Source organism: Trichosurus vulpecula, chromosome 5 (genome assembly GCF_011100635.1).
Source record: "Trichosurus vulpecula isolate mTriVul1 chromosome 5, mTriVul1.pri, whole genome shotgun sequence".
Lineage (NCBI taxonomy): Eukaryota > Metazoa > Chordata > Mammalia > Diprotodontia > Phalangeridae > Trichosurus > Trichosurus vulpecula.
The window spans coordinates 271,146,540-271,166,485 of record NC_050577.1 but is presented as its reverse complement, the minus strand read 5'-3'; the positions used below and the strand labels follow the sequence as shown (position 1 = coordinate 271,166,485).

Here is a 19,946-nt window from a genome sequence, read left to right as displayed (position 1 = left end):
GAGCCCTTCCCCAAACTAAGAATGTTGCCTTCATCTCTTCTGTTTTGCCTCAGACTTAGGTTTCCAAAGCCTCTTGATCAGGATTCTTGATCTCCTCCCCATCTAACCTCAGTCATAGTTTTTCAAGTTGGTAGTGGGAAAGAATCCTGCGTTTCATTCCCTAAGAAAGGCTATGAGAACCACCATAGTTGGCAGTTCTTGGCTCCCTGATTAAACCTTTATTGTGCCAGGATTTACTTTGGGAACTAGACCTAAAAATGAGAGGGAAAATAGAAATTGGATTATAGTGGAGTGATAACTAGTATTCATTTGGGTCACCAGGAAACAGCCTTCCTTACCTCTCCAATCTTCTATTCTGTTTAATCTTTACACTGGTGGGAAGAACATGTTCCTGTTGCTTAGGCCTAAAACTGAGGTTACCTGAGTAGTGGGACTGACACAGCATAGCGAAGGATAGCATTCTTTCTGCATGGATTAATTTGTCTCCTTCCCCCCAACTGCTATGGATTCTTTCCAAGTGAAGAAAACTAGTCATAAAGATACCCATTTTAGCTTCTCTGGGATTTTTCCATGATGCCTTGTGACAAAGGATAGTGTGAGATATGGGCATTTTAAGAAACCTAGATCAGAATTGATTGCATTGTTGCATTAGGGAGGAGTTTTTCAGATTCTGCTCTGTCTTCAACTTCTCACATTTCATAAGGTACTCATTCCCTTCACCCTCCCCCAATGACCCCCAATTCTATACTCCTTCACTCTGTAGCCCTTCTCCCACTTAACAAGAAAACTCAACAGCTGAGCCTGCATGGATTGATTATATTTCAAGGTATCTTACAGGGGTTACAACAGTGACGTAGTCCCCACCCCCAAAAGGCAGGTGGACTGGGTACAGAGGACCCTATAATTCCATTTCCTGGCCTGAGCCATTGTCACATGCTCCTTACTACCTCTCTTTCCTCCTGAGTCCTTTAGCCAGTGAGAGGGGGGGGGGCTTTAAAAAAGGGAGGGAGGGTGAATAATCACCTGAGAAGCCCCAGAGGAGAGGACTCAGCCCTGGCCTCTCTCCTCCCAAGTGCAAAATTTGTAAACAGGGTAATAAAACAAAAAAAAAGTGCAGTGTTAGGCAGTTGCCCTGCCCCTACCTCAAGACTTTTGGGGTAGGGTGGGGTTAAAGGGGGCGGGAAATAACAGGTTTTTATTTTTCTATCCCAGAGACAGCCAGCTGACCGTAGAAATGGGTGAGGGAGGTTCCTAGGTTGAGCCTATCCCCATAGATACCAGTCTCCCCCAAGTCCAGATGGATGTTGGTGGGGGTGGGGAGGAAGCGACCATAATCCTTATGTCAGGCTGGAGCAGCCCTGTTTTTTCTCTGTTGAATATGTGTCGAATATATATAATTTATATAAATATTTCTCTATACATTGGGTAAGGGTGGCATTCACGGAGGGAGGGAGGCAGGGGGCTGCAGGGCATCAGCACTGCCTGAGTTATCCAGTTCCGTGCTATCGCAGTCTGAGTCCTCAGAGTTGAGGATGCCCTGGGAAAGAGGAGAGTTAAAAGGTAATTGAGTCTGGCTTTGTTGAGAGAGAAGCCTGAGGCTGGAGATCTGAAGTCACATGAGCATCCAACCTGACATGCAGCCTAGTGTCCAGCCTTGATTTCACCCCCCCTTAGAATTCTCGTGCCTCATCTTTTTCATCCCCATCTTCTACTTTCCAAGTACTCCCATCTTTTTGATTCCTGTTCTTCAGTCTCCTGTTACTGTTGTGGATGGTTCATCTACTAAGTCTACATCCATTTCTGCTATTTGATATCAAAACTAGGATGCCCCTAAACTTCTCACTCCCTTTCCCCATGTTCCCCTGTTCACATCCCACCTGTTCCCTTCTGAGTAGGGCTTGGTTTTGCACCTCCTGTGGGCTGGACTGGGAGCCAGGTTCATGCCCCAAGGCTCCATCTGGAGCAGGTGGGTCCAGTGGGATCTCAGAGCCCTGAGAGCACATGTCATCTGACCGCTCGTCAGGCCTCTCATCTGTGTTGGTACTGCCCACCTCTGGGGTACCACTGGGTGATGGTTCACTAGCTGTACCTTCTTCTGCATCAGACAAGTTTTCTGAACTGAACGTGGATAGTGACTGCCGTTTGTTCAGGCCTTGCGGCCACCTGTGAACCAAAAAAACAGGTGGGGGTGGGTGTGCATTGAGGGAATTCTTGTGCAGGTCAGCCATTAACCAGACTGTTTTTGCTCTCCTGGGCTTTTGTACTTCATACTCACCTCTGTCTCGTGGGCAATTCCACTTCACTATCTACCTCTCCTTCCTCTTCCTCTGAGGATACGCCGCGTTTCTTTGGGGGAGAAAAAAGGACCCAGTTGAGGATGTGAACCAGAGGTTGAGGTGGGAGTATCTAAACTTGGGAAGGTGCCATGGTAGGGATAGGGAAATGAAAGGGAGACCAAGAATTGTGGAGCCGTATGCCACCTGGGATTTGGTATAAGTGAGTACATGAATGAGGGGTTGAGGGGCAACAGGAAGTGGTTCCTCCAGACCCTTTGCCCACACCTCACCTGGCTTCTAGTGACAGCAGCTCGGTACAGCAGTGCAGCAGGGGTCAGGTGCTGGGCACCAGCCCTGCTTCCTCTTCCAGCAGTTCCCTCCCTGCTAGAACCCAGCAGCCCTGCACCTTCACCTTGGCCCCCTGTTGGAGGTGGTTCCCCTTTGGCTCCTCCTGGTGAATCTGGGCTGGTAGAGCCAGGAGCTGATCCCTCACTGGGAGGGGTGTCTTCCTGTGCAGGAGGGGGAGAGCTGGGTTCCACAGCTCCCCCTCCTGCCCCTCTGCCTCGGGCTCCCAATGCCGCTGATAACAAGTCAGGGGAAGAAGATGACATCTTTCTGAGGAGGAGGTCATGGTGGAGGCCCCGGAGGGCAGGTGGGCAGACCTCCCATGCTGAGGGTCCCCCTCCTAAACTCCCTGGGTTTCCTGGCCCCCCAGGTTCAGGATTAGGTACAGATGCCCGAAACCCAAGCAGGTCACCACAGCTGCCCTTGGAGCTGGCCTTTCGGTGACGGGTTTTGCCACGACGGCTCCGTCCCGGAGAGGGGGGCCCCTTAGGGCAACCAGGGAGCCCAACACTACTCAAGGCTGCATCCAACTTGGGGAGCAAGGATTCTGTTTTGAGGATATCTGGCCTAATGGGAAGAGGAGAGAGGGAAGGGAAGGTTAAGGAAGAGGGAGAAGAGAGGGTCAAGCATGCTAAGGTCTTGCTACCAGGATATTCAGCAACCTAGTGACCTATCTGACATCGCAGTCAAGGATGTTCCATGTTCAGGATTCCCAGTTTCCTAGCCCCAGCCTGGTCCCTGGCCTCCACCTACTAAGCTTTTTAACTTTAGAAAACCCTTACTCCCTGCCTCCATAATCCAGGCCCCACCTTTTGCTGTGAGGGGATAGCTTCTGTGGGACATTCCTCTTCTTGATGAGCTTCTCCACGGTGTTGCCATGAAGAAGTCCCCGGGGAGGGTGTGGTTTCAGGAGCCCAGGGCATCTCCTTTCCAAGGCCTGCTCCCGCCTAAGAATCCAGGCACCCACTCAGCTAGGCACATGAGAACATGGGCTCAGCAGGGACCCACCGGGGACTGGGGATTGGGGCAGCAGGGTAGCCAGGAAGTTTGCCCCAGAGTTGGGTCTGGTAGAGGGGTAAGGGCAGAGCCCAGGAGGATGGAATGCAGGGCCTGGTTGTGGATTACCTCAGCAGCTCCCTCTCCTTGAGCTCCAGCTGCAGCATCAGTGCATTCAGTTCCATGTACAAGTTATTGGCACGTTCCAGCTTCCGCTCATAGTGTTCCCGGATGTCCAAGGCATGTCTGATCAAAGTTGACAGGGATGATTTAACAACTGCCCCTGCCACCTCCCCTGCCCCGCTGTTCCTGGGAATAGGCTAGATTTTTGGTCATGTGCTAATGGGCGGGGACTGAGAGTACTCTGCACCCCTTCACCTGGGGTGACTTCCATAGGAACAGTCATTTCCTTGGGTCACCCATTTTGCCTTGCCCTTCTGTTCCCACACCTGAGTTCTTCTCTCCTTCGAGTCACTAGCTCTTCCTCTAGCCGATGTAGACAAGTCCCTTCTGACTTGATCTTTTCGAAATGCAGCTTCACTTCTTCCCTCCACTCTGCCTGAGGGGGAGGAGAAGGTGAGAAGAAGAGCCTTGTTAGTTTCCTTGAGCAGCCCTCAAAAAGAAGCCTGTTCTTTGGGCCCACAGGGCGGGAGCACAGAGGTAACATTGGGGTTTGGAGGCTTAGGAAACAGGAAAGAGTCCTGGTCTCCAAAGAGATGGCATCTAAGGTGATGGAGCTTTTAAGCCAGGCCTGTGATGTCATTGATATCAGGGCAGGTGTACACCTGATCTCTGCACCACGTCTGCTCTCTGGGGCAATGAAAAGTCATAACTTGTCCTGGGTCATGGGATCTGTGTGTATAAAAGGCAGAACAGGAACCCAGATATTCTTGATTACAGCTGTGATACAATACTGTGATACAGTGCCACTTAGGAGGCAGATACTGCAAGTATTAATCCCATTTTACAAATGTGGAAACAGATTCAGAAAAGTTACACAATCAGTAATGACAGGTCTGGGCCCAGGTTTCCTTAGCAGTTAACTAGCGACATTATTGGGGGTCAGATGTGGTTTCAAAACAGCTGCACAGTCTTTGGCAAATCACATGACCTCTTGGAGTTTTACTTGGGGAAGGGGCTGTGATGTGCACGGCAGAAGGGGAGTCCCCCACTCAGATGATATGTCAAGTACTGAGGTAATAGACCATCTCCCTCCCAGCTTTGGGAGGGATTTTTCTTTGAAGTCATATCAAAACCTGAGTTATTAGAACTGGGAAGGACTTAAACTCCGCTGATTCATCTATTCCAACTCAGATAACCCGAAAAATATCATGTCTCAAAACTCAACTCCATTCTTGGGAGGGGGTAGGGAGGGAGGAGGAGGGGAGATGAGGACTATCAGTAATTTGGTGCACTGCACCCAACCCACCTGGGATTTGAAGTAGGTTTCCTGGGGCGTGGAGAGCACATCAGCTGAGGCAATGTCCAGGTGCAGTAGGATCTGCCTGAATGAAGGCCGGTTCCTGGGCTTGCTATTCCTGAATGGAGAAGGAAAACCATCGCAGGACAGGCATTGCAAGCACCCTGATGAGGTAAGAAATGAGCCCCATCCCACCTAGACAGAACTGGGTTCGAGGGCAGTAAAGTCTTTCCTAGTTTTTTGATCTGGTACCCCCTTCCCTATGATTCTAAGAGCCAACCAAGTATTATCTCAAATCAGTCTCCTTTCTGTTGTCACTATTATCTGACTGCAAGCAAGCTCCCACTGACCTTATCCCTGGGCTGTTGTGATAACCTACCTCCTTGATATATCTTCTAGTCTCTGATTCATCCTACTTGCAGTCTTCAAATTGGTCTTATCAATGCATCAGTCTGATCCTGGCCAAATCCTCAAAAATCTACCATTCCTCCCTATTACCTGACCAGTAACCATTTATTCAGATACCTGGCATTCAGTTTGGCTCCAGCCCATCTTTTCCAGCTTCATCTTCCCACCGCACCCCCTCATATCCTCCAGAGGACTGCTGTTTCACCAACAGGTCCCATACTTGCTTAGTTTTTTCAGTTGTGTCTGATTCTTTGTCACCCCACTTAAGGTTTTCCTGGCAAAGATGCTGGAGTGGTTTGCCATTTCCTTCTCCAGCTCATTTTACAGATGAGGAAACTGAGGCAAACAGGGTTAAGTGACTTGGCCAAGATCACACAGCTAGTAAATGTCTGAGGCCACATGAGTCTGACTCCACCTCCTCCATCTGCTGCGCCATCTAGCTGTCCTGTACCCTACTTTCTTACCCCTGCCTCTGTACTTGTTCTCCACTGCTGTAATGATGATCTCCATTTCTGCTTACTGGTATTCTACCCAGGCTTCCAGGTCCAGCTTAAGCTTGACCTCTGGAAAGCCACCTCTTCCTCCCTCTCTCCCTCTTCCTTGACAACGCTTGGTAGCTCTCTTTGGCACTCCATATTCTAAATTGTGTTACTGGTGTTTTATGCAGATGTCTTATCTGAATGATGATTGAAAAAGGGTACCAGTTTGTAGTTAGCATTTCCTCCAGCATTGAAACACAAACACACACAAGTGTTTAATAGTCTGTTGGATGTTGGAATGTTCAAGTTCCAGCCACGTTCTGTGTGTGATCTGGGGCACCTAAATCCCTTTCTGTGAGTTTACATCTCTGTAAAATCTTGAGAGGAAGACTAGATGGTTTCTAAGGGCCCTTCCAATTCTAAATCCTACAGTCCTATGAATGGTCGTGGTCTCCTTTAGCACATAATGTTCCTCAGGAATTTCATTTCTCCTTCCACTGCCCAAACACAGGAAGGAATTTCAAGTTTCTATTTTGCTTCGCGAGTATGTGTATGCCTATGTCCAGAAACGTACTCTCCACTTCAGTTTCCAGTCCCATTCACCCTTTCTAGACTCTTTTCCCCTCCTCAACCAGTTTCTTGTTACCAGCCCCTCACACTTCAGATTTCATGTCCCATGGGTTCTAATTCCTGGATCTGGGTACTGGGTCTGGACCTTGGCCTCACCAGCACTGGCGGAGGAGGATCTTGAAACCATCGGGGCAGCTGGATGGCACAGGTAGATGAAGGCTATTGCTGCCCACACCCCAGATGATGGCGGATGAATCTACATCTTTGTAGGGGATTTCACCAGTCAGCAGCTCCCACAGCACCACACCAAATGACCTGGCACAAGGAGAGGAAGCCTTAGGTGAGGAACCTCCAAACTCCAGATCTGGATCCCACAGATCTTTTCATCTCTCCTTTACTGCTCATGCCCACATTGTCTTACTTATGTCTCACCTGCCCACTCCTTGGTAAGTGACTGGACTTAGTACCCCCCCCCCCCATTCTGAGGCAACTAAAGTCCAGAGTCCTGCATTTCTCCTTGCTCCAGTTCCCCAGGCCCTTTGGTGTGATGGGGGTAGGGGAGGAGTAGGAGATGAGGGAAGCTCACCAAGCTTGCCTCTACCTGCTCCTTTCTAGGCTCTCCCTCCTTCATTTCCCTTCTGTTAGACATGCCACTCATTTCCTGGCTCCCACCCCCAACTTGGCCCTCACCAAATGTCCACCTTCTCAGACACAGGCTCATTCCGGATCACCTCTGGGGCCATCCAAGCCACTGTCCCTGCAAATGACATCTTAGTGCTTTTGTCGCTGAGCTCCTTGGATGTTCCGAAGTCTGAGATCTTGACCACATCGTCATAAGTGATCAGCATGCTAGTGGGGAGAGGGGTCAGTCACTTCAGGAAGAGTCCAGAGGGACAAAGGTGAGGGCCAACATTACTTGGGGTAGTAGGGCCTAAGGCCAGGGGGTTGGTTGTCTCTTAGCCCCTTACTCACTTTGGGGATTTGAGATCCCGGTGGATGATCTTGTGCAGATGCAGGTAGTTCATCCCTCCAGCAATGCCCATGGACCAATCGACTAGCAGAGATGGGGTGACGGGACGTCCTGCCCGCAGCACCTCGTATAACTGGCCCTGGGCACAGAACTCCATCAGGATACAGTAGCAGGGAGCCTGGGTGCAGACACCCCTGAAAAAGATTGCAGGCTAGTCTCAGATTGGGCCAGTGCCCCACCTCAAGACTTTAGGAGAGGTTCCCTTTTCCTGTTGGAAAGGGATCTTACTGGGGAACCTAGGAGCAATTTTCCCATTTTCTCTTGAAGGGAAATGTTTTACATCTAAGGCACTTATTTGAGGACCCACTCACACCCATAATGCCACTGTGTCCCCCTCCTAGGTCAGGGTTTCCTCCTCACTTGAAGGTAATGATGTTGGGGTGCTTGAGTTTCCGAAGGTGTTTGATGTCAGTCTCCTTCAGGTCCCGAACCTTCTTCACAGCCACCTCTTCCCCGTGGAAACGTCCCAGGAATACAGCACCTTGGGCCCCAGAACCCACCCACTGCAGGTCCAGGATCTCCTCAAAGGGCACCTCCCACAGGTCTATAGGAGGAGAGGATTGGATCAGAAAAACATGGGACTGGGGCATGGTGGGGGGAGCTGGAGACTGGGGAATTACCCTGAAACGTTGAGGGTTCTAAGCTGTTTGAGAGAAAGACCTATTATATATGCCTGTCTGACTCCCAGCACCTACAAAGTAGGTGCTTAATAAATGTTCTTTTAAATGAATCGATGAATTCAGAGAAGGTTGGGTAAGGAAAAAGGTGGGAGATGTGACCACTGAGTGGATAGGAAGGCACAGGGAGTTTTGCAGATGGGCAGTAAGTCAGCAAGTATCCTTACCATCAGATCAGGGAACACTTGAGAGTTCAGGGTGGCAGTGAAACTTGGGTGTCATTTCCCACCCCCCTACCCCAAACTTCCCAAAGTCTCAGGGCCCACTCTGATCCTGCCCATCCAGGTAGGGTGTTAGAAGGCAGAACTAGAGAGCCCATTGCATAGGCTAGTAGGGAACAGAATGCAAGGGGAGGAGGGAATTAGCTGCCCAGAACCCTGTTGAACAGAGGATGGGGGAAGGTCAGTATCTAACTCCCTCCCTGCCCCCCCAAAAAAGGACAGAATCTAAGCATACAACCTACCTTCCTGTTGCTGCTTGTGCTCTGTGGAATAAGCTTTGCCAATCATGGTCCAGACTGGACGGAGGCAGCCAAAGAGGCCCTCCAGGAAGCCGCTGCCACTCTGACACTGGAGCCTGACTTCATCTGCTCGGAACCGGGGTGTCCGGCTTTCCGTGAGCCCTGCAGCCCCTCCTGGGCCCCCAGCCTCCTGCTCATGCAGTTGCAGGACGCTGTTGGCAAAGGCCTCTGTGGGGGCTTCCCCACCTGGGGAAGGACTGTGCCCACTCCCCCCTTGCCCACCCAGGGGTACCACATCCCTCAACACACACTGGGTGGGGGTCAGGTCCTTCTCTGGAGTGCAGTCCGAAGTGTCTGGGTCGAGTTTTCGAACGGAGGCCTCGCTTAGGGCTGCCATGAAACCTCCAAAAGAGGGTGAGGGTGTTCGTGTCTCATGGAGACAGGCCATGGTTAGGGTGGAGGATGGGACGGAGAGGAGGCTGCCCTGTGGGGGACAAGAGCTATCAGAACCTAGTAGGAAGGAGAGCTCACATCTGGAGGGCTATTTACTCACAACTAATGGTAGAGATGCTTAATAACACCAAACTCACACAGTCACCTGCCTTGAACATACCTATTGGCTAGGTTAGGCTCTCTTGTGGATGTAGGTCTGGGAAACTGGGCCACGCTAGGAGGAAGGGCACCTGAGGTCCCTTGAAGACGTCCAGATAACATCCCTGTGCTTCTAATCTCACTAGGGATATTGGGTTAGAATAATAGCACTGACCTCAGGTAAGAATCCAATCCAAATTTCTTTCAGAAGACATTGGTAACTATTTTGTCTCAGTCTTGGATCATACAGTTGCCACCTGTGTGCTATTTTCATGTAAATCTAATTTGTAACTATACCCCCTTCCTCAGGGAACTTAAATGCCTACCAGCCAGACAGCTTGGGTGCATAGATAACCTAGACGAATTGACTAAATTGGTGTTTCTATGGTGGGTGAAAGCTTTGAGTAGGCTGCCTCTCATATCCACATCTTCCCCCCCCCCACCCGTACCCCCCTTGCTCCCAGTCACCTGAAGGTAAACCCCTTGAGGGCAGAGAGTTTCATTTTTGTACCCTAGAGCCTGGCACATAGTGGGCACTTGAATTAAATGTTAATGGATTGTGATCTGTGGCTTCGTAGGTACAGTTAACAGGTAACTGGTATGGAGATTTTTCCTACTGTCTGTCACTTAGTAGATGGGTTTCAGGGAGTTTTCTGAGGAACAAAGATGGTGACTTGCCCAGAGTGACAAAGCTAAGTGCCACAACTAAGATAATTTGACCCTTGGCTTTCTCGACTCCAAGGCCAGCACTCTCTCCACCCCTTCTACACCAGTGCTTCTACAGGGTCCCCAAATAAGTTGCTGAAAAACATAAAGCCATCTGGACAGGCACTGTGATAGAGGGAAGAGCATTGACTTGGGGTTGGTCTCTTTCCCTCCATTCACATCCCAGTTCTGCAGCTTAAGACATTACTCTCCCTCCCTGTCTCAGTTTCCAAATCTCTAAAATGGGGGGATGGCGGTAATACTTGTACTACCAACCTCTCAGGATTATTGTAAAGAAAGTGTAAGGTATTAGAGAAGTGGAAGCTGTTGTTATCTGATGGAAGGGTTGGGAAACAGGCCATACAGGTTTCCCAATCTCCTTCACTTGATTTACAACCTGACCCCCTCAGCACTCAGCTAATGGGATCATGTGATCAGTTTCTTCACCTGTAAAATGGGATTTATAATCTGGGTTGTAGGATTAGATGAGATAACTGCTCTGCAAACCTTAAAGTGATTGATACCCGTACACGATTGATTTACACGTGTACGTTACATACGTAGGTGGGACAGTGGATAGAGATGGAGAAGGAAATGGCAGACCACTCTAGTGTCATTGCTAAGAAAACCCCAAATGGGGTCACAAAGAATCAGGCATGACTGAAATGAGTAAACAAACACATAACATGCATTACATACATGGTAGGCATTATGCCTAGAGTGAGTTTTGAATCTTGGAATGTCTTACCCTTTATACTGGGGGGAGGGGAAGGGAAAGGTAAAGAGGTGAGGGGTACACTTTGGTCTTCCTCCAGCACTCCTTGGTGCTTGGGACAAGTGTGTGCGCTTTGGATGACACGATTGGGGGATCAGATTATCTATATTCTCACTGAAGGACCTACCTCTTGGTCTCCATCCTTTATAAAACACCTGGATCCATTTCCACGCCCTAGTTTCCTGCCAGAGTTTCCTCTGAAGAGCTTGTGATCCCACCTCAAATGTTTACCCTTCGGAGGGGGCACTGGCCTCCTAGCTACTCTTAGAAAAAGACAGAACTGCACGTTTTCACTGGCTGCTCCAGGTGTCATCTCAGATCTCACCTCCTGATCTTCCCCCCAATCCTTTCTCCCCACTTTACACTGGAGGGTCTCGGAGGGCAAAGACTTATTTTTTGCCTTTCTGGCACACAGTAGGAGCTTAATGGATGCTAGTTGGCTTGGTAACCATTTTTGAAGTCTCCTGCAGAACAATATGCAAATATAGGTGGCAAGCGTGGGGGCGGGAGCCAGGACCCAGACAGCCTTTGGCAATCCCACCTCCACGCGCGTTCTAACTCCATCTCCCGTCCGTGGGCCCCGGAAGACAGACTAGAGACACCTTCCAGTGCGCTTGGGGATCCTTGGAGAGGAGCCAGAGGCAAGGTCCCTAGTAAGGAATAACTGAGGCAGGAGAGAAGGTGACGTGGACCAGCGCTATTCCCAGGGCTCCTGCTAGCTCTCCTCGGAAGCCACCGCCTGGGTCCCAAGGGTAGCGGGGCTCACCAGTCACGTGGTTACCCAGGGCGCGTGGGGGAGGGAGGAGCTGAGGTTGGTTGTGGCTGGTGGGATGGGGGAGGGAAGCAGATTGGGGGAAACGCCGGGGTGCTGCTGGGTAACTATGGCGACGGGGCCAGAGGCGGCGAGTGAAGTCACCGGGACAAGATTAGCCCAGGGGTCACGTGAGCGGCCACCCAGGTTGGTGGGCGGAGCCTGGCTGCTGGCCCCGCCCCTTCCCAGCCTAGTTGGGAGCGCAGAGCGCTAGTCCGGAGGCTCTTCTGCGTTTTCCGTCCGAGAGCGGACCGGTCTCTTCCCACATCCCCTCTCCCTACCCCCTAGGTGCCCCGGGTCTCCTACTGCAGGATTTGGGGCTCCGAATGCTACCCAGATGCCTAATAGCTGGGTGACCGCGGGCAGGCAAGTCTTCACCTCCCTGGGTGGGCGGTGGGGGTTGATCATCCTGACTCTGCCTGGCTCGCCTTAGCGGGCGAGGAAGAAACTCTAAGTATGAGAGAAACGAATTCTCTTTATGGAAGTCCGGGGGACAGGGACGAGCCTGGCAGAAAGACCGAAAGGCGGGGAGACAGAGACCATCACCATTAAAAATAAATCCCGGCGGCCGAGTTTGCCGGCCTTTTCCAACCTTCGTCCGTCCGCCTGGCATCCTCCGGGCACAGCCGGTCCCCTTCATTTCCCGCCCCCCCCCCGCCCAGCGCACAGAGACAGAGTGAGACGCTCAGAGAACCCGGCCTCCCTGATGCTCGGGCCCGCTCCCCAGGGCCTCTCTCTGTATCCAGGGCCCTGTGGCTGGGGAGGGAGGGGAGGAGGAAAGCTCCCCCACCTGCTTGTTTGTGCGGCAGCTTTTAAAGGGGGGAGGGAGCTAGGGTGGACCGGGCCCAGGGACTCCTGATGGCAATCGGGGTTCTGATCCCACCCTGGGTGTTTGCAACTACAGTTAGGCCCCTCAGTCCAGTCCCGGGCTAGACAACTGGGTATCCGGGTAAGGGACCCGAGGAAATGGAGTCCAACTAGAAGAAGGGAGCTCACTTCTATCCTTGCCCCCCACCCCCATTCCCACTAAAAGCTCCTCCTCTGCTCCGCCAGCTGAGTCCAAGCAGCTCACCGGCCCGCAGCGGGACCTTGGCGCCAGGGCCTACAGGGAGGGAAGGGAGGCGAGCCCCCGGCACAGACATTCTGTCACTACAGGAGAGGGAGGGGCTGCTTCCTAGCTCATCAATTATTCAGAGATTGAGGGTCCCAGAGAACAGCTGGAGTGGGGGCCCGTCCACACCATTCATTGACTACTGGCTGTTTGCTGAGCCTTGTGCACAGTCACCAGGTTTCCGGGAGATCTCGGTGGAAAGCACACAGGCACAAGCACATTGGGCTCTCCCCATCCCACCTAGAAATGCACTCTTCTTTCCAAAGACCCAGTTTTCCTCAAGGTTTAGCAGGGGTGCCTCGTCTTCAGTGAAACCTACCCTGGTTACTCCCTACTCTGGCCCTACTCAAATATTACCAGATACCTCCCCCTTCTAATATTCTTAGGGCTTTTTGACTGGTCTCCCTTTTGCCTTTTTCACTGCCCACTTTATTTACACTTAAATCTGTGTACATGGTCTTTGGTGAGGGGGAAGGTTTCCCCAGCAATTAGCACAGAAAATACTGCACACAGTAGGGGCTAAAAATCAGTGGACAGGGACTGGGCACCTGTGATTTCACTGGTATAGGGAACTCCAAATGAGGATACTCGCTCCACCAATGCAAGGAGGCACCTTCTCTGAAACATTCAGGCTTAGAGAGATGAGGGGCGTTAAAAGATTGGCACAGGGTCACAGAGTCGATATTTGGGGAGTGGGTAAGACTTGAACCCAATCTCCCTGGTTTGGAGTCTGGATCTCTCCCCACTTATGCCACCTTGCCTCTGCTCAACATATGTTGAATTTAAACGTTGAAGTGGGTCCACCGGAAATTAAGCACCTACTATGTGCCAGTCACTGCATTAAACTCTAAGGATTCAAAGAAAGGCAAAAAAACCAGTCTCCGCTCTCCAGGACTTCCCAATCTAATATAAAAGGCAGACATTCTGCAAGGGAGTGAACTGTGGAAAAAGCCCTGAAGAGTCAGAAGACTTGGGTTCAAATCCATCCTCTCCACCAGCTAGCTGTGTGACCCTGGGCAAGTCATTTCAGCCTTAGTTTCCTCCAAAGCATACTGGGGATAATAATACTCATACTGCCTACCCCACAAGGTTCGTGTAAGACTTTAAGTTGCTAAAGACACGTGGGTTATTTATTTCCCCCACTCCCAGGGCTGATGGAACATCCTTCAAATGCTAGAACTTGACACAGAAACGACGTCAACCACACTGTCAATGAGAGGACACCAGGTCTTTTCACTCCATCCCTTAATCTAAATTCTCTCAATTCCTAATTTCCTAAATTCCTAATTCCCTCAATTCCCTGTCAGATGCGCAGATTAGGTAGGAAATAAGCAGAAAGATGGAGGGCTCCTTTCTCACATCCGCATACGAACCTATAACCAGAATATCCTAAGTTGGTTTGGATCCTAAGAATACTCTTTGCCTCTCCATGCAGGCTTAGTTCTCAAATCCTGGATTTAGAGTCTCCGGAGCTGGCTTTGAATCCTCCTCCTGCTACTTTCTTTCTAGGTGACCCTGAGTGAGTTTCTTAAGATCTGCTCCTGCTGCTCCTCAGTGAATGAGGTTGGGTAGGATGGGTTCCTTCCAGTGCTAACTATGGTCCTTTGAACCCAGCTCCAAGCTGCTTGGTTGCCTTTCTCTTAGGGATTTTGGGTGAGGTGCCCAGGACAGCTAGTTCTGATGCCTGCCTCCTGGGACTTTTTTCTCCCCTTCTGAATCAGTGGGAGACTACCCTCTTGCCCTGTAGCATCTATAGCCATGAAAGAGACCTTGGTAATTATCTCGTCTAAAATATTAATTTTCCAGTCGAGGAGCTAAGCCCTAGAGAGAAGAGACTTGTGTGTCTCAGTTGTAAGTGGCAGAGCTGAGATTAGAACACAGATCTCCTGACTCTTGGGTCTCCCCTTCCTTCTGAAGGGTAATTTAGAGAAAGAACAGATCCATAAATGTAGAGATGATGTTTCCCCAAATCCCAAAGGCCTTTGTGGAGAGTGAGTGAAATCCTCGCCGGGAGGTGGGATCTCCCAGCTCCCTTTTCTAAATACACCCAAAAAGCAGCAGGGCAGAATTGAAAGGCTGCTTCCTGGGTTCTAGCCAGAGGACCCAGATTCAAATCCTGAGTCTGCCACTTAGTACCTCTAGGACTGTGTGTCCAGCTTTATGGAGAATTATTCCCCTAGAGGAGAAATTTCCCTTTCCAGAGGTGGCTAGGTAGCACAGTGGGTACAGCGCTCGGCCTGGAGTCGGGAAGTCCTGAGTTCAAATCCAGCCTCAGACACTTAATAGCTGTGGGACCCTGACGAAATTATTTAACTTGAGTTTCCACGACTGTAAAATGGAGATGACTATAACTCACCTAGCTCTCAAGATTGTTGTGAGGGTCAAATGAGATAATATTTGTAAAGCACAGTGCCTGGCACACAGTAGGTGCTTTATCAATGTCAGCTATTACCATTACAGTGCCTGGCACATAGTAGGTGCTTTATCAATGTCCGCTACCACCACTACAGCGCTTAGCACAGTGCCTGGCACATAGTAGGTGCTTTATCAATGCCAGCTATTATTACAACAGTGCCTGGCACATACTAGGTACTTCCTTCTTTCCCCTGGATACCATGGATACCATACCTACAAGTCCAAGCTCCCAGTGCTTAGGTACTGAGATACCTCTTAACTACCATATTCCAAATTCAGGGTCAGGAGAGTGGAGAAATGGAGGGAGCGGTGGGCAGGCCGGCCGGGAGGCTTGGGTGGATGCCCCCCCCACCCCTTCCTTGCCACGAAAAAGATCTGGTGGCTTATTAAAGGTGGGAATAGGGCAAAGGATTCTATTATGAGATACAGCGTGAGGATCTAGAGGAGATGGGAACCGAGTTTTCTTGGGGCTCGGGGTACAGGACTGAAAGAAGGAACAAAGCAGCTTTTGAGTTGACAAAGCGGTTTCCTCACAACTGTTCTGTGAAGCAGCACAAGGATCATTAGACCCATTTTACAGATGGGGAAGGCAACAAACTAAGAGGATAAATGACTTGCCCATACTCACAGGCGGCCAAGTCAGGACTCACAATCAGGTCTTTCCACTTCATTAGAACCTGCTGCCTTATTTCCCACCCCAATTCCTTTCCTGCTATTGTGCCTTCTTACCAGCTCTCCTCACTCCATTTAAATGGAAGAATATCAGTACTGCGTGCCTACTATGGTCCTTTGGGAGGTGGGTAATTATGTCACATTCCCTGCCCTTGAGAAGCTTACGATCCGGGAGCCCATCAAATTCTCTTTGGAGAGTCTCTTTGCACACACACACACACACACACACAGAGTCTCATCTCCACCAACCCCTCTAGGGTGCTCAGATGCAGGGTACAAGACTATAACTTACAGGGAGCCTCTGTGTCTTGCCCCAGGTCACACCACACAGTCAGTACCAGGAGCAGGCCAGAGCCCAAGCTTTCCTGACTCCAAGTCCAACGTCCTCTAACTGCGTATCTCAACCAGTCTCCTTGCCTGGATGGGAACAGTTGAACCCTGTGTCCTGGATTTCCCCATCTTTCCCACCCTTCAGTCTCTTATGGGATATCTTGGGGATCTCAGCGCCAAGTTCAGAAACATCTACTGCCTGGGGCGGGACGGTTGTCGTGACTGTGCCTGAGGGACAGAAGCAGGATTCAAGACTTGTCCATCTCAGTTTTGGGGTCTGTTCTTGCCACTCCTACTTGGTACCTCTGTTTCCCTTCCACTCGGCACAAATCCTGTTTTCCCTGGGACCGTGGCTGGGAGTCTTACTAAAAAGTTCAGTGTAGCACAAGTATAGATGAAGTGATGCTTCCCATACCAGCAGCCTTAGCTCTTTGAGCTCCTCCAAGAAAGAAATAGGCAGAAAGGAAGGAAGACACAGGAGGTGGGAGAGAGTAAGAGGGAGAAGAGTCGAGAAGAGTGGAGATCCTAAAAGGAATCGGAGGGTTCTTTCTTCTGGATTCAACTCTTCTTGAATGGTTCCCCTCCCCCCTCATCTCCCTAAAGGGCTCATGAAGCAGATGGAGTCTGGGTCTCTAGGGACACCCCCGGAATTACAGGGGTAGCAGAAGCTGGACAGTGGATAGAGTGGGGAGGAGCCAAGGTCCCTGTTGGCCACCTCCCTCCCCCAAGATTCTTTCAGGGGTCAGACCCCTTGTCTCCCTGGACTCAAGAAGGAAAGAATAGAATGGGTTTTGAGGACAGCCAGGAGGAGAAGCCTTTTTAAGGAAAGAGGCTTAGAAACTATCTAGTCCTACCTCATTGTTTTGTAAATAAGGAAACCAAGGCCTAGAGAGATCACATATGGCTAGTTAGCAAGAGGCTGGGACCTCCTGACTCTTAGGTGCATCATTCTGTCTGTTATACCATTTTCTGCCTCTCTTCCTTTAATTATAAATCACCAAAGGATAAGCAGCTCCCCTAAGGATCTCCAAGCACTTATTTAACTTCCTTGTTTCTTTCTTGCTGCTCACCCTTCTTCAGCTCAGAAGTGCTGGTTGTCTAGCTGTAAGTATGGTGGTGTGTTCGTTGGGGGGAGGCATTGGGTAGTCGTGGGAGGGGAGCAACTGTGGGAATGGACGCCTGCCTCTGGTAACCCTGGTTCCCAGGTTGGGTACAGGGACATACGTTGTCTCCTAAATGAAAAATGGGCTTGGAAGAAAGCGAGCATTTACTATGTGTAATTGGGAGATAGATGCTAGTATTATCCCTCACATGTAACGGGCCGGGCGGCTATGTGGCACAGTGGATTGAATAGTGGGCCCAATAGGACTTCAGTCACTCATTAGCTGTGTGACCTTGGACAAGTCACTTAACCTCTATTTGCCTCAGTTTCCTCAACTGTAAAATGGGGATAAAAACAGCACCTCTCTCCCAGGGTTGTCACGAAGATCAAATAAGATAATGTTTGAAAAGTTCCTGGCACATAGTAGATGCTGTAGAAAAATGTTTATTCCTTCCTTCTTTATTTTACAGTCAAAGAAACTGAGGCAGCGGAAGCTAAATGACTTTCCTATGGTCATGCAGCTGGTAAGTGTCCGAGGCTGGATCTGAACTCGGGTTAGCCTGACTCTAGGCCCGGGGCTCTATCCACTGGGCCACCTGGCTGCTCATAGGCAGGCCTCTCTACAGGAAACACTGATAGCAGTTGGGCAGAGGAACCTAGATTGGGCCTTTTTCATTCTCTCCTCCCTAATCCAGCTGTGTCACCAATCTGGCTAAAACCCCTGTGTGCTCAGAGGCTCAGAATGCACAGTTTTCATTCAAAACAACGGTTGTCAGACCCGGAATCAGGGAAGGTGGCTTTGTCTACAGGGACACTGGTAGGGGTTGGGAGGTGGAGTCAGGAGGACCAGAGTTTGAATCCTGCCTCAGACATCTGGTGGCTGTGTGGCCCTGACCGAGTCATTTATCTTCTCTCAGCCTCAGTTTCTTTATCTGTAAAGTTGGGGATAATAGTAGGTTGTTGTGGGGAGCAAATAAGATACTACACGTACAGTGCTTTGTAAAGCTTAAATACATGCCATTATTTCTAGCCTGAGAGAAAACTGGGTTGCTGAGAGAACTCAGTTGGATGTTCCTTCCCCCCTTGTAAAGATAGGTTTGGAGGGTCAGAGAGAATCCCAATGGCCAGCCTATTGAGATATTCAGCTATTATCCCAGGGAATCAGTGAATCTCTGCTACAGGAGGTGAGACCCCTTTCCTGCACTTCTTGAAGCCAGCTCCTTCCCGACCCCTAGTGCCCTACGTCCTCCATTTGTGAGCCTTTCCCCTTTCCTCTATGCTCCTGTCGTCTTCGAACCCAAGGCCAAGGCCAGGAGAGGGATGAAGCAAGAGAATGAATGTCACATTGAGGGGAAGGGGATGCAACAGCTGGATGGAGGAGGGCTATTCTGCTAGGAGCGGGGTGGGGGCAGCATGGAAGCGGGATGTCAAGGGGCCTAAGGTCTGGGCATCCAGGAGCAGGTGCCTTTGGACCTGCAGTCTCCGAGTCTATCCTGCTCCCAGGTGCACCAGGCCTTGCCCTGCCCTTCCCATCTCTCTTTGCTGGGGAGGGGGGGATACATCCCTCCATCTTCCTCCATCAACACTTAGTCCCGTCTAAGTGGGATTCGGTCCGGAGGACGATACCTGTGCCGGTCCTCCCCCCACCCCCCATTCCATCCTACCTCCCCCCACCCCCGCCCGCATCTTCTCCATCAGCATTCCCTCCGGTGCCTTCCAGAGCATCCTCCTTCCGATTTCCATCTCTCCCTTCCCCATGGCCCTGAGTCCTCCATTCTCACATCCTCATCATCCCCAGAAGCTCGCAGAGCCCGCCCCCCCTTCACCCGCAGCCCCATCCCGCCGCGCCCCGCCCCTCCAGTCCCCATCCCCCGTCAGACCCCAGGACCCCCTATTGCCGCCTCCACCCCCCTCCTCCGTGGCGCCCCCGCTGCCCCCCTCCCCCCGGCCCGGCTCTCACCTGGGGGGCTCGGCGGCAGCCTCAGCACAAAAGGCGGCGCTGCTGCAGCTCTGCTCCGGATGCTGCTCTCGGCTCCTCGCCTCCACCCCTCCCTCCTCCTCCTCCCTCCGCCCCCGCCCGCTGCCCCTGACCGGACCCGGGGCGGTGTCACGGGCGATGCTCCGGCCCGCCGCGTCCAGGGCCGCGGCTGTCAGCGCTCGCGGCTCCTTCCCCCGACCCCCACCCCCCTGCCGGCCTGGCTCCAGCCCGACTCGGCTCGAGCTGGGCTCCTTCCTAGGCCCCCGCCCCTGGCCCTCCGGGACGGACACGCCCTGAGCGGGGGAGATGCGCCGGGAGCCGCCGGCTTCTTAAAGGAGCCCGCTGCTCCCTCCCCGGCCCAGCTTTTAGCTCATCCCCCCCGCTCCTGGAACCGAGACCCCTCCCCGCCCCCTCCCCCAACTCCCCCAGCAACTCTGGTATTGGTTCCCGCTACGGCTCTCCCCAGAGCGCGCAGATCTCGGTTCCCCCCAGCGTCCCTCAAGTTGCTCCCCCAGTCCTCAGGGTCTCCCATGTCCAGCCTCCTCCCTCCGAGATTCAAAATTAGTCCCGGAGATGAACGTTCTCCAGAGCACCCCTTTCTTCCTACCCTTTCCCCCGAAACTCTCCCGAGCTCACTTAACTCCTCCCCGCTCTTCCTCATCACCTCGGCTCCAGGCCATGTCCCCCTCCAATGCGCCCCGCTTTTTCCCTCTCCCTAGATTCCGGCCTTCCTTCATCCCTCTCAGGATCCCTCGGGTCACATCCTTTGCAAGTTCTTTCCTCCATACACACAGA

The 19,946-nt window shown here is 51.5% G+C and overlaps 1 protein-coding gene across 1 annotated transcript; it reads right to left on the bottom strand.

Annotated features, from left to right (window-relative positions):
- Window positions 1-105: 105 nt before the first annotated feature.
- Window positions 106-19,201, bottom strand: MAP3K12 (mitogen-activated protein kinase kinase kinase 12). The gene is made up of 14 exons (XM_036758457.1): window positions 19,134-19,201; window positions 8,665-9,145; window positions 7,885-8,068; window positions 7,467-7,658; window positions 7,185-7,343; window positions 6,651-6,809; window positions 5,047-5,155; window positions 4,067-4,176; window positions 3,747-3,863; window positions 3,431-3,568; window positions 2,567-3,188; window positions 2,276-2,346; window positions 1,878-2,163; window positions 106-1,537 (listed from the first exon to the last, which is right to left on the bottom strand). The coding sequence occupies exons 2-14, from the start codon at window positions 9,107-9,109 to the stop codon at window positions 1,439-1,441; spliced, it is 2,691 nt and encodes an 896-aa protein (XP_036614352.1). The 5' UTR covers window positions 9,110-9,145; window positions 19,134-19,201; the 3' UTR covers window positions 106-1,438.
- Between the last annotated feature and the right edge of the window lie 745 nt (window positions 19,202-19,946).

What these genes read in the sequence shown, in the direction of transcription:
- MAP3K12 (XM_036758457.1), bottom strand. Translation starts at nt 9,109, where the DNA reads ATGGCCTGTCTCCATGAGACACGAACACCCTCACCCTCTTTTGGAGGT. An exon ending in CGGGATCTCAAATCCCCAAA is followed by an intron (nt 7,344 to 7,466) that starts GTGAGTAAGGGG and finishes TCTCCCCACTAG; the next exon opens with CATGCTGATCACTTATGACG. An exon ending in CGAAGGAGAGAAGAACTCAG is followed by an intron (nt 3,864 to 4,066) that starts GTGTGGGAACAG and finishes AACTTTGATCAG; the next exon opens with ACATGCCTTGGACATCCGGG.